Source organism: Peromyscus leucopus, chromosome 8b (genome assembly GCF_004664715.2).
Source record: "Peromyscus leucopus breed LL Stock chromosome 8b, UCI_PerLeu_2.1, whole genome shotgun sequence".
NCBI lineage: Eukaryota > Metazoa > Chordata > Mammalia > Rodentia > Cricetidae > Peromyscus > Peromyscus leucopus.
The window spans coordinates 88,131,451-88,144,264 of NC_051086.1; the positions used below are offsets into that span (position 1 = coordinate 88,131,451).

The 12,814-nt window shown below is 42.8% G+C and overlaps 1 protein-coding gene across 9 annotated transcripts in view; it reads left to right on the forward strand.

Moving 5' to 3' along the window:
- Positions 1-12,814, forward strand: part of Kansl1 (KAT8 regulatory NSL complex subunit 1) — a 144,453-nt gene that overhangs the window by 129,789 nt on the left and 1,850 nt on the right. For 5 of the 9 annotated variants that reach the window (XM_028882682.2, XM_037201429.1, XM_028882683.2 and 2 more), the window contains 6 exons: positions 4,550-4,732; positions 5,746-5,894; positions 9,966-10,087; positions 11,311-11,368; positions 11,591-11,703; positions 12,402-12,654. In XM_028882682.2, coding sequence (XP_028738515.1) covers positions 4,550-4,732; positions 5,746-5,894; positions 9,966-10,087; positions 11,311-11,368; positions 11,591-11,703; positions 12,402-12,654 — 878 coding nt within the window. Of the gene's footprint in view, positions 1-4,549; positions 4,733-5,215; positions 5,408-5,745; positions 5,895-9,965; positions 10,088-11,310; positions 11,369-11,590; positions 11,704-12,401; positions 12,655-12,814 lie in introns of all 9 variants that reach the window. The other 4 variants (XM_028882678.2, XM_028882681.2, XM_028882679.2 and 1 more) reach the window with 1 other exon arrangement.

Genomic DNA, 12,814 nt, shown 5'->3' on the forward strand with positions numbered 1-12,814 from the left:
TGGGATTAAAGGCGGGTGCCACCACTGCCTGGCCTAAATTTTTTTTTTCCATGGAATAGATTTTAGTTGTAATCTTTCCTTTTTCCCATCTCCTTCCAGGTCCTCCCCATTTTCATACCCAACTAACTTCGTGTTCTTTCTCTCTCAGCAACAATGAACCAAAAAGTCAGAAATTACAGAACAAAATTAAAAGCACACATAAGAACAGGAAGTCAATCTTGTACTGTCCAACTACTCTGGGATGTAGGGCTTGCCCTGGGGTCTGGTTGATACACCCAGTGACACTCCATTGGAGAAAACTGATTTTCACTTTCTCAGAGGCTGTCAATTGCAAACAGCTTTTTGCTTATGAGTAGAACTTTGTGTCTGCTTCTACTTCCCAATATTATAATTTTGTGTAGTTTGAACCTGTGTATTTTTTTTTAAGATTTATTTATTTATTATGTATACAGCATGTATGACCAGAAGAGGGCACCAGACCTTATTACAGGTGGTTGTGAAGCCACCATGTGGTTGCTGGGAATTGAACTCAGGACCTCTGGAAGAGCAGTCAGTACTCTTAACCTCTAAGCCATTTCTCCAGCCCGAACCTGTGTAATTCTTAATGCATGCTGTTACAGTCTTCATGAGTTCATATGTGTCTCAGTCCTATTGTGTCTGGAAATTGCTGTTTGCTTGAAATTGTCTACCACCTCTAGTGCTTAGAATCTTCCTGTGCTCTTCCTCATAGACATTCAAGGTGGGAAAAGAGTTTGCCCTAAAGTCTCTCACTCAGCATATTTTTCATTTGTGGGTCTCTGTGTTAATACTATCTACTGCAAGAAGCTTCTCTGAGGGTGGAGTGATATTCTGATTTATGGGTGTAGCAATATGCTATTAACAATCATTTCGTTGATGTATTTCTTTAGCAGAATGGTGGCAGCAGGTTTTCCCTTACTAGTCTTAGGGGTTCATTACCTACATAGTCTCAGGTTCTTGGCTACTTCAGCAGTGTTAGATGTAGGTTCTATCTCATGGAGTAGGCCTTAAATCCAGTTGTTGGTTTTTGTTTGTTTGTTTGAAGTGGTTGCATACTCCCAGAACATTTGTGCCACTATTATACAAGTGTGTCTTGCAGGGAGGTTGTTTCCTTTTTTTGTGGGAAGGGATAGGAATTTTTGAGACAGTGTCCCTTGTGTAGCCAGTATGAGGATGGCATGGTGGCTTACACTTGGAGACAAGTGGATCTCTGAATTGAAGGCCAGCCTGATAACATAGCAAGTTCCAGAGCTACGTAATAGAGAGACCCTCATCTCAAACAAACAAACAAACAAACCAACTACCAGAATTGGGGGCCCTGAAGAGATGGTTTAGCTGTTAAAATGAATACTTCTCTTGCCTAGGACCTGAGTTCAGTTCCCGACACTTGTGTTGATCCAAGGACATCTGAGGCCTCTGGCGTCTGTAGATACCTGCCCTGTGTGCACATACCTTACACAGAGACACACACATATACATATAATTTAAAAATAAAATTTTGTTGTTTTAAAAAACCCGAGTGTGAGGCCGGGCGGTGGTGGCGCACGCCTTTAATCCCAGCACTCGAGAGGCAGAGCCAGGTGGATCTCTGTGAGTTCGAGGCCAGCCTGGGCTACCAAGTGAGTTCCAGGAAAAGGCGCAAAGCTACACAGAGAAACCCTGTCTCGGGGGGAAAAAAAAACCCCCGAGTGTGAGCTGGGTGGTGGTAGCACACACTTTTAAGGATTTATTTATTTACTATGTATACAGTGTTCTGCCTGCATGTGTCCCTGCACGCCAGAAGAGGGCTCCAGGTCTTACTATATAGGTGGTTGTGAACCACCATGTAGTTGCTGGGAATTGAAGAGCAGCCAGTGCTCTTAACCTCTGAGCCATCTCACCAGCCCAGCGCACGCTTTTAATCCCAGCACTTGGGAGGCAGAGGCAGACAGATCTCTGTGAGTTCAAGGCCAGCCTGGGCTACAGAGTGAGTTCCAGGAAAGGCGCAAAGCTACACGGAGAACCTGTCTCTGAAAACCAAAAAAAAAAAAAAGGTGGTTGCTAGATTCTTTAATCCCAGCACTTGGTATTTTAGGCAAGATGATCACCTCAAGTCTAAAGCCAGCCTGAACTATGAAGCAAGACCCTGAGTTGCCAGGTGATGGTGCCACACACCTTTAATCCCAGCACTTGGGAAGCAGAGGCAGGCGGCTCTCTGAGCTCACAGCCAGGGCTACACAGAGAAACCTTGTCTGAAAAAAACATGAGTATGTTACCTATAATCTCAGTAATTAAAACACAAGTTTAGAGAACTTGCTGTGAGTTCAAGACCAGCCTCTCGTACATATCAAAGACAGTTTCTCAACTTCCCTTGGTTGGTTGGAGGGGTAAACTTGATTGATAACTACCAAACATCATAGAAGGAAGAAATTAAGAAAACCTAAAAAGGGCTTAGGGGATGTGGCTTGAGTATATGTAGCAAGTACATGGCTTGGGTTTAATCTATAGCACCACCCAAAGAAAAGAAAAGAAATAGGGAAAGAGATAAGTAAGTGTTCATGTACTGAAGTAATCTGTCCATGGCAGTGAACTCTCATGATCTGTATTCAGCAATTCAGTGAGTGCCACAGGTGTTTTGTTTTGTTTTAATTTTCAGAGCTGAGGACCAAACCCAGGGCCTTGCGCTTGCTAAGCAAGCACTATACCACTGAGCTAAATCCCCAACCCCTTCTTTTTGGTTTTGTAGGTTCCCCTCCCCCCTACTCCTGGAGCTTGGGGGTTGGTGTTTTTTTTACAGGTAGCAAGAAAGTGAGCCTGGACCAGCCTGGTGTACATAGCAAAGGCTACATAGAGAGATCCTGTCACAAAGAAAAGCCAAATCAAAAGCAGTAATATAGATCAGAAGTACACTATAAGTGAACAATGGGCCACCTAAATTGAGAAGGTACTAAAGGGCCTGGTCTGATTTTATTGAGACAGTCTCTTAGGCTATAGCCTAGATCTCATGGCAATCCTCCTGCCTAAGTTTCCTGAGTGCTGTGTTTAGAGGTTTTTCACAAAAGCTTGAAAGACAATTAGTAAATAAACACTAGATATTAGATGGAAGAATAGCTTAAAGTTTACAGGAAAATAATTATAACACTAGAAATGATTTTCTAAGGAATTACTAGAATACTTAATTCTTAGGAAAATACAAATTAACTTAGAGATAAGCATGATGTTCATACCTACAGTAACAGCTATTCAGGAGGCTAAGGCAGGAGGATCCCTAGAGCCTCGGAATTTGGGGGCCAGCCTAAACAACATAGTGAGACTTTGTCTTAGAGGGTGTTGGGGATGTGTGATAAAAAATAGTAGTGAGGAAGTAAACTATAATTAGTTTTCTAGTAATTAACATTAACTAGTCAGCTTAATAAAACACATAGAGGCAGGGCAGTGGTGGTGCATACTTTTAATCCCAGCACTTGGGAGGCAAGAGCCAAGCGGATCTTTGTGAGTTTGAGGCCAGCCTGGTCTACAACGCGAGATCCAGGAAAGGCAGAAAGCTGCACAGAGAAACCCTGTCTCGAAAAACAAACAAACAAACAAAAAAAAAACCCACATAGATACTAGACAAGATGATAGAGCTTCAGAGCAAGGAAGATGGCATAGCTTGTCCTGGAAGAAGGGTAACAGTATTTACTATAATGCCAGATGGCAGAGCCTGTGCTGTATCACAGAACCAACTTAGGCCCGTTGGGAGCATAATTAATTGCTTAACGTGTCCATCATGCTTGTACATGTAGAAAGAAGTAGTTTAAATATAACAATTGAAATAGGATGTTCATAGTCTGCCACACCAATAAGATCAACATGGAAAGGGAAGTCTCTCATCAGTATAACAAAAAAGTTTTATATTTTTATCCCCATTGGAAGGCCAAGATGTAGATGTAACCAGTCGTCTTATTAAAATAAAAAACACAGAGCCAATGTAAAAGAGAAAGCCAAGAGGTCAGAGCTCAGAGATAAATTCTTACCTCCTGCAGTGCTCCTAACTTCCCCGAGAGAGAGCTACTTCCTGTTTGTCTGTGTTTAAATAGTCTTTCTGTTCTGCCTTCTCATTGGTTATAAACCCAACCACATGACTGCCTCATCACTGCCTGTAAGTACCGCCCTCCAGGTCTTAAAGGCGTATGTCTCCAATACTGGCTGTATCCCTGAACACACAGAAATCTACCTAGCTCTTCTAACCACCACGCTCTTGCTATGGCTCTAATAGCTCTGACCCCAGGGCAACTTTATTAACATAAAATTAAAATTACATTTCAGTACAAATAAAATATCACCATACCAAGATGGTAACACTACTTACTTATGCATAGAATGAACATCAGTAAAGTTCACATAAGTGGATCTTTCATATCCCAGTCCCTGCTTTGACAAGTGAGACTACTTGTTAAGCCAGAGAGGTGTATTGACCTCTGGAGAGTCAGTGACTGAACACCATTCAAGGAGAAAGGAGCTCAGAGGCCAGGTCCTTGGACTAACCTGTGATGTTTTGTGTTTGTTACAGATGTTCCCACAAGCCTGCACTTCCAGAGCATGCTGAAGTCTCAGTGGCAAAACAAGCCTTTTGACAAGATCAAACCTACCAAAAAGTTTTCACTTAAGCACAGAGCACCCATGCCATGCAGTCTGTCGGATCCAGTTCGTAAAGACAGGCATAAGTTGGTCAACTCCTTCCTTACAACAGCCAGTAAGTTTCAGGGAACTAAGGAGTCCTCTGGAATCACTACTGCTGTATTTTATACCTTTTATATTCTCTAGTTACTGGTTTGCTGTGCCAGTATTTAGGGATTGGAGAAAGCATTTAGTTACCCAATACAGATTCAGCTCACAGTGTACTTACCATATCTGCTTGTTTGGATGCTCTCAGGTAGACTTTGGAGGCTATTTCAAATAGGCAGAACCCAAAATGTTCAGTGACTAGCTAGTAGTAACATGATACTGGGTCCACCTCTGGGCAGGTTGATTTCTGAAATCTGGTATTAACATGTCTGTTTGTGACTCCCTGTCCCTGTCCAAGTAGCTATTGTACCATTAACTAGACGATTGAGTCCCAACGACTATCATGCTGCCCTGGGTATATAGCATTGGCCTAAGGAGAACTGAAGAGCTCAGAACTCAAATAAGATTTGAGTGAATGTACTTCACAGCTCTTTTTTGTTCCCCTCTTCAGAGCTGTCCCATCACCACCAAACCCGGCCTGACAGGACCCACAGGCAGCACTTAGACGATGTGGGGGCTGTGCCCATGGTGGAGCGAGTGACAGCTCCAAAAGCAGAGCGCTTGCTCAATCTACCGCCACCTGTCCATGACCCAAACCACAGCAAAATGAGATTGCGAGACCATTCATCTGAGAGAAGTGAAGGTAGGGCCAGGCCCGGCACCTCTACCTGCATTGGCACTTGCTCAGAGCTCAAGCTTCTCTTAAAATCCCCTATCCCAAGCTTTGTCCATTACTTTCTAGAAAGGCATAGCAGGGGGCACTATTGCTTCTAAATGCAGATCACTTCTTACTGTCACAGCATCTGCCCAGTCCCCTGTTTTCCATCAACTAGTTGCTGCAGCTTTTTATCCTCTAGGCTTAAAAAAGCATTTTTTTGCCTTTAGTGTGTATTTCTGGCATTCCTAACATAAGTTAGAAGTAGAACTGGTTACAATATTCATTTAGCCATGTCTTCCTCTCTTTTCTGTTGACTTTTGCAGTGTTGAAGCATCATACAGACATGAGCAGTTCGAGCTACTTGACAACTACTCACCATCCACCACACAGCCCCCTGGTGAGACAGCTCTCCACCTCATCAGACACCTCCACACCCACCAGCTCTAGCTCACAAGTTGCAGCCAGCACATCTGTAAGTATCTATGTGGAGTTGATAGGACCTTCTACAGATTACAGGGCCCTCATATCAACTCTAGAGACCAATGTAGAGTATAGTTGTAGTACTTGACCTTCTTGGAGTTGTTTTTCATAGTAAAATGATTCTCTGCTGAGCCATGGGTAGAAAGTTTGCTGTAGAAGCAAGGGTGTGGGTTTTGTTGTTGATGATGATGGGTTTGGTTGGTTGATTCCCATCCGCCCCCCTGGAGTAGTGCTAGGGTGCTGTTTATGGAAGCAAGGTCTACCTTGCCTACTTAGAAGGTCTAGAGGCAGGTTTTTTGAAGGTGCTTTGTGACTGTTCGGGATCTATTTCACCCAGAACTTGAATACCATGACCCTAATCTTTTTAGGCATTGAAGACAACAGTCAGTTTCCTTGTTTCTACTATTGATCAGTGGCAGTGGGATGCTTAAAATGAACAGTAGGGTAGAAGGGAAACAGCAGAATCCATGCTTTTTCAGCTGTATAGAGCAGAAGTATGATGGCATCCGGTTACTATGGCATTTTGTATATGCATAATGGAAGACCACGTAAGGCATACTACCTTGTAAATCCCATTCAGGAATCTATTTGTATAGCCATAGCAGACATAGTCTAATTAAACACATACCTGTAACAGCTGAGTATAGTTATCCAAACATCCCTTCTATAGTAATCACAATAACAAATGTAACTATATTAGTAATATTCTGGTGCTGTGATTATTTACTAAACACTACTACTATTGGACTTGATGTTACAGGTCTGTAATTCTAGCACTCAGGAGTCTGAGGCAAAAGGATCAGTGCACACACATGCCATCCCATTTAATTCTATACTGTCCTTTGGTAAATAGATGGTATTATGAATCCTGATTTTGTGGACATGAAAACTAAGGCTTCACAGGGTTAAATGTATTTCATAAGGTGAGGCAGCTTGTAAGGGTTGTGATTGTGATTCAAACTCTTGTAGACTGACTTCAGAGTCAGCTCTCTTCACCAGCACACCACACAGCCTTGACCTGAGAGAAGGGGTGTTGGAGAGGCTCTAAGCTCACAAAATGTGCTCCCTAAGCTCCTGGCATCAGGTATAAATTCACATTGTTCTTTGCTCTTACAAATCAGACTGTCTTTTCCAAATAGCCTTCTTTTTTCACCTTCTCAACTCACATACTTTGTCTGAATAGTGCATAGTATTCCTCCCACACTCAACCAAACACTAGCAAAAGGTTTCACATAATCAGATGATAGAGAAGAGAATAATTCTAATAATTAAAAATCTGAACTCTAAGGTCCACGACTTGGTAAGTCAGCATTTTTTCAAGCCCTAATAAGTGTTGACTTAGAACTAGATCATTTGGAATTCAACCTTACTAGATACAGATTCTATGCACAGCACTGTGCTAATCTGTTAGGCTTTTTTTGAGACAAGGTGTCTCTAGGTAGTCCTGGCTGTCCTGTAGCTCACTGACCTCAGACTTACAGAAATCCTCCTGCCTCTGCCTCCCAGGTGCTGGGGTTAAAGGCTTGCGTCACCACCACACCTAGCTCCTTCAGGTTCTGGTTCTTATTGCCTCATTTGTTCAGGGAATCCGGATTTAAACAGAAAGCAGAGAGAGTGATACACCAAATTTAGGTTGAGAAGCAAGGTGGTACCTGGACAAAGTGGGCAAGACAGGGCTTTCGGGTATTTGTAGCTGTGGTTCACAGTGGTTATTGCTTGCATTAAAATCATCTTAGTGCTTTTTAAACAAATTGTGTTTGTTTTGTGTCTTAATACAGTGGCTTTTTAAAAAACCCTTTGAAAATTTTAGAAGCTAGGTATGGTGACTCTTAGGACAGGTTAGGCAGAGTCCTGTTTCTTTGTGTTGTGAAACCAGATTTAGAAATGACTTGCTGTTCTCAATGCTCCCACTCTCCCCCCTTTTCTGGCTCTAAATAGGAAAAAGTAGTTAAATTGGATTGAATGAGTGCTAGCAGAATGGGTTGTTCAAGTGGAGAGAACAGGCCAGAGGCCTGAGATGTCTCGGAGAAATACATAGGTGTTTCTAGCGGGAGTTTTCTTCTTGACCAAGATAGAAAGCTGTCTGTTTTGGGGCTTCTTCAAGACTTATTTCTTGAGTGTCATAGAACTTCAGCCAAGGTATGATAGTGACAGAAACTTTTGGGTATGTGCTCACTTATGCTTACTTGCAGAATTCAGCCAGGCAAGATTCCAAAAATCTCAACCATTTTAGTTAAGCTATGATCAAAAATTTGTGAAGTTAGCCGGGCGCTGATGGCGCACGCCTTTAATCCCAGCACTCGGGAGGCAGAGCCAGGCGGATTTCTGTGAGTTCGAGGCCAGCCTGGGCTATCAAGTGAGTTCCAGGAAAGGCGCAAAGCTACACAGAGAAACCCTGTCTCTAAAAAAACCAAAAAAAAAAAAAAAAAAAAAAAAAAATTGTGAAGTTAATGACCATCTAGTATTACTGATAAAGAAGGAAATTGAAAATTATGATGACCTGGAATCATTCATGGCACCATCCAAAATCCTGGGGTTTTTTGTTGTTGTTGTTGTTGTTGTTTTAATATTCTTACAGTGTCTTAAGATGATGGAGTGAATAAATTATCTTACCTTCCAAGGAGATAGATATAATGGTTAGAGGTAGTAGCTCATCTTCCTTACCCCTTGTGGGCTGACCACACTTGGTGGTTTGGGTATGAATGCAGCCTCTTGGGTGTTTCCAGCTGTATTGTTGCCATGACAACATGTTTGTCATCCCACTGTTTCCCTATGGCCTCTCACAGCTCAGTTAACAGGCTGTTTCAGGAAAGGTATTTGCTCTCCAGGTAGAAGCAGCTAATAGGTTTTTCTTCTGTCCAGGAGATTCGATCATTTGGCTCTTTGCTTTATTCATTCTGTCTGTCTTTAAGACAGTGTCTCTCTATGTAGCTCTGGCTGTCCCAGAACTTGCTATGTAGACCAGGCTAAACTTGGAATTCACAGAGATCTGCCTACATCTGCCACCCAAGTGCTGAGATTAAAGATGTACGGCACTACACCTCTCTTTATTCATTCTTGGTGTCCTGTCTAGTGTAGATGTCTAACTCTGCTTTTGTTACTGGACTCTTGAAAGTCTTACTTCCCCAAAGGTTTAATGTTCCCACTTACTGTGGAACACATTTCCTTTTGGAGGGGAGAGGATGGAAGCTATAGACAGGTCTTTTTTTTTTTTTTTTTTTTTTTTTTTTTCCGGTTTTCTTCCACTCTTCTCTTTCTCCCAAAATAATAGAAGGATGAGAATAATGTAAGGGCTGAGAAGGTGGTTGGTACAGACTTAGCTGAAGAGTTGAGATCCTCAAGAAGGTGTTTTTATGGCAGATAAGGTAAGATGGTTTGTTAAGATGGGCCTGTCCTTTGAGCCTCTTTTCTGGTGAGAGAAGTCAATGCTTTTCATCTTAACTGTCACCACTAAATGAAAACATTGTGTTCAAGAGCCAAAGTTGTTGACAAAGGAGAAGGGGTGAAACATTTTAAGATGAATTTTATTTTATATATTTATGAGTGTTTTGCCTGCGTGTATATATTTGCAGATGTGTATCTGGTAGCTGCAGAGGTCAGAAAAGGATGTCATATCCCCAAACTGGGGTTATACACAGTTGTGAGCCACCATGTTGGTGCTAGAAATCTGGTCTTTCCCAGAGCAACCAGTGCTCTTAACCACAGAGCAATCCTCCAGTTCTGTAACAGGGAGTTTAGGATTTTAAAAGAGGAGTGTTAGTAGAATGAAGGAATAGGAACCCCCAAATTGGTTCTAGATCTAGGACACCCACCTATAAAACCCAGCAGTTCTAGAGGGAGCCTTATGAAATGGGATTTACTCCTCGGAGCCAGCACCTGTTACCCTCTCCCCACCCCACCCCCCCAAGAACTCTGCTGCCAGAGACAGTCTGTTTAGATATACATTGGTGCTGTGATGGACACTGCTACCCCGCAACCTGTGTGCGTGGTCAGCCTGCCATGACTGATGACTCTAAATTCGTAGCTTTATATATCCCTTGAAACTTAAACTTTTGTCTTACAGCAGCCAGTGAGGAGGAGAAGGGGAGAGAGCTCATTTGATATTAACAACATTGTCATCCCGATGTCTGTTGCTGCAACAACTCGTGTTGAGAAACTACAATACAAAGAAATCCTTACTCCAAGGTAGAGCCCTATTCGGTCAGCTCCTGTCTCTCTTCCTGTTGTCCTTTTCTCTCCTGACCAAGCAGTCCCTATCCCTGGGTTGTTTTCTTTTCAAGAGTCTGCACTTGCGTGCACAATGGGCTATGGGTCTTCAAAAACAACAATAAAAGGGGGGTCAACGGACATGTAGCTCATGCCTATAATCCCAGACCTTGGGAAGCTGAGGCTAGACAGTCATTGCCAGGTTCAAGGCCAGCCTGGGCTACAGAATGTAGCCAGACTTAGTCTCCTTTTTTCTCTTTTTTTTTTTTTATTTTATTGTTAAATATTATGTATTTATTTAATGAGTATGAGTAGTTTTTTTAAATAATTTATTTTTATTTTATGTGCATTGGTGTTCTGCCTGTATGCATGTCTGTGTGAGGGTGTCTGATCTTGTACTTACAGACAGTTGTTAGCTCCCTTGTGGGTGCTGGGAATTGAACTCATGACCTGGAAGAGCAGTCAGTGTTCTTAACCACTGAGCCATCTCTCCAGTCCCTCTTTTATTATTATTATTATTATTATTATTATTATTATTATTATTATTTTACTTTATTTTATTGGGGGTTGCTTCTTGCCAGACATGGATGGTACGTGCTTATAGTCTTAGCAGTTGGGAGACCAAGGCGGGTGGATTGCTGTGGGTTTGCAGTCAGCTTGGGCTACATAGTAAGGCTGTTGTTTCACAGAGCAAAAGCAAATAAGGGGGTGAGGGGAGTTAGTGGAGCAGGGTGGGTGGGTGTTGGGTAGGAGTGAAATTATTTCTGTGTTAGCTTCTCTTATTCCATTGGATGAATCCACCAACCCAAGGTCACAACCTGGCAAGCCCCTCAGACTGTGTTTTAAAATACTGAATGTGTTATCTCAACATCAAACCAGATTTCTTGTAAATCTTTATTTCTAGCCTTTGTAGGCAAGTTGAGAGTCCGTGTAAAGAGCTGGCAATTCATGTATCCAGTTGTAAAAATTTTGAGAGTCTGACTGATATGTCCTATATGGTACCTATCGACTAATATTAAATAGTGTTTATTTAAATAGTTAAACTTTTACTTGAGTTTAACAGTCCTACCAGCCTCAACTTGCTGCTTCTGTTTCTACCCTTTGGGGGTATTTATTCACATATAGGCTTCATTTAGAGGTAGGGAAGTCATAGCCTGCCTACAACCCCATCATTTTCTTTTCTTTTTTTTTAATTCCTGCAGCTGGCGAGAGGTTGATCTTCAGTCTCTGAAGGGGAGTCCTGATGAAGAGAATGAGGAGGTAATACCATAGTTATACTGTCTTAGAAGAACACACACACACCAGTCATGGGTACATACACTCAAAATGCCTTAAGACATAGGGGTGTCAAACTTGAGAATCGTATTCTTTCTGTGACTAGAAGCATCTACAACGGGGAAAGACTGGTTCTAGAATTATTCTTCCAATTCATAACCTTAGCTTCCTTGGGGAAAAGAGATCAATGAAACTGCTCTGTTGCAGATCGAGGACCTATCTGATGCAGCCTTTGCCGCCCTGCATGCCAAATGTGAGGAGATGGAGAGGGCAAGGTGGCTGTGGACCACAAGTGTGCCACCCCAGCGTCGGGGCAGCAGGTAATGGGCAGGCACAGGTTCGCAGAATATGTTGAGGGAAAGAGGGTGGTAGCCAGGGAAAGTATGATTATAGGCCTATTGGTTGTCATGGTGATTTAGCCAGAGGAGTTTAGAAGGCCTCACAAGTTGATCCTCTTTTTGATGAGGACTGGTTTTGCAATCTTAACTTTGGACGGCTCAGTAGGTTGAAAGTGCCTGCCCTCCAAGTTTGATGAACCTGAGTTCGATCACTGAAACCCACAGTGGAAGGGAAGGACCATTACCTAAAAAGTGTCCCTTTACCTCCATGCCTTATGCTACAGCATGGTGCTCGTGTTCATTAATACCCCCCCCCCAAAAAAAAAAAAAAAAAAAAAAAAACACACAAACTAGAAAGACAGTGGCAGCAGACCACCTATTTCTCTTTGACTTGTTTTCAAAACCTCAGCTAGTCCCTGGTGTGAATTCACTAGGCAGGACTTTTTCTTAGGCTCATGGTTACAGCTCTTAGCTGTCGTGTTTTATACCTACCTATGTGGGTAAAAGTGGGAGCAAGTGTAATTAATAAATCTTAGAAGAGCATCATTGCTGTCAGTTCAAATTAACTGCTTTGGTGTAGATGCTTTTTTCATAACTCTTCTCACTACTCTGCAGAAAGAAACAGAAGAAATGCCTATGATCCCCAGGTCATACTTACTTGTGTATTCCTTGGTTCATAGGTCTTACAGGTCATCAGACGGCCGGACCACCCCGCAGTTGGGCAGTGCCAACCCCTCCACCCCTCAGCCTGCCTCTCCTGATGTCAGTAGTAGCCACTCTCTGTCAGAGTTCTCCCACGGTCAGTCTCCTAGGAGTCCCATTAGCCCAGAACTGCACTCAGCCCCCCTTACCCCCGTGGCTCGGGACAGTCTGCGACACTTGGCCAATGAAGACACCCGTTGCTCCACACCAGAGCTGGGGCTAGATGAACAGGTGAGGGGTGTCTCCTTTAAATGGGGGGAGAGTGTGAGAGGAGGCAGCATGTAGTGAAGGCAGAGCCTTCCTCTCCATTGTTTTGAAGTGCAGTAGAAGTGTGCTGGTCATTGTTCAAAGGGTACCCACCTCGGGAGGGGTGGTCTTCAACTTCTCCCAA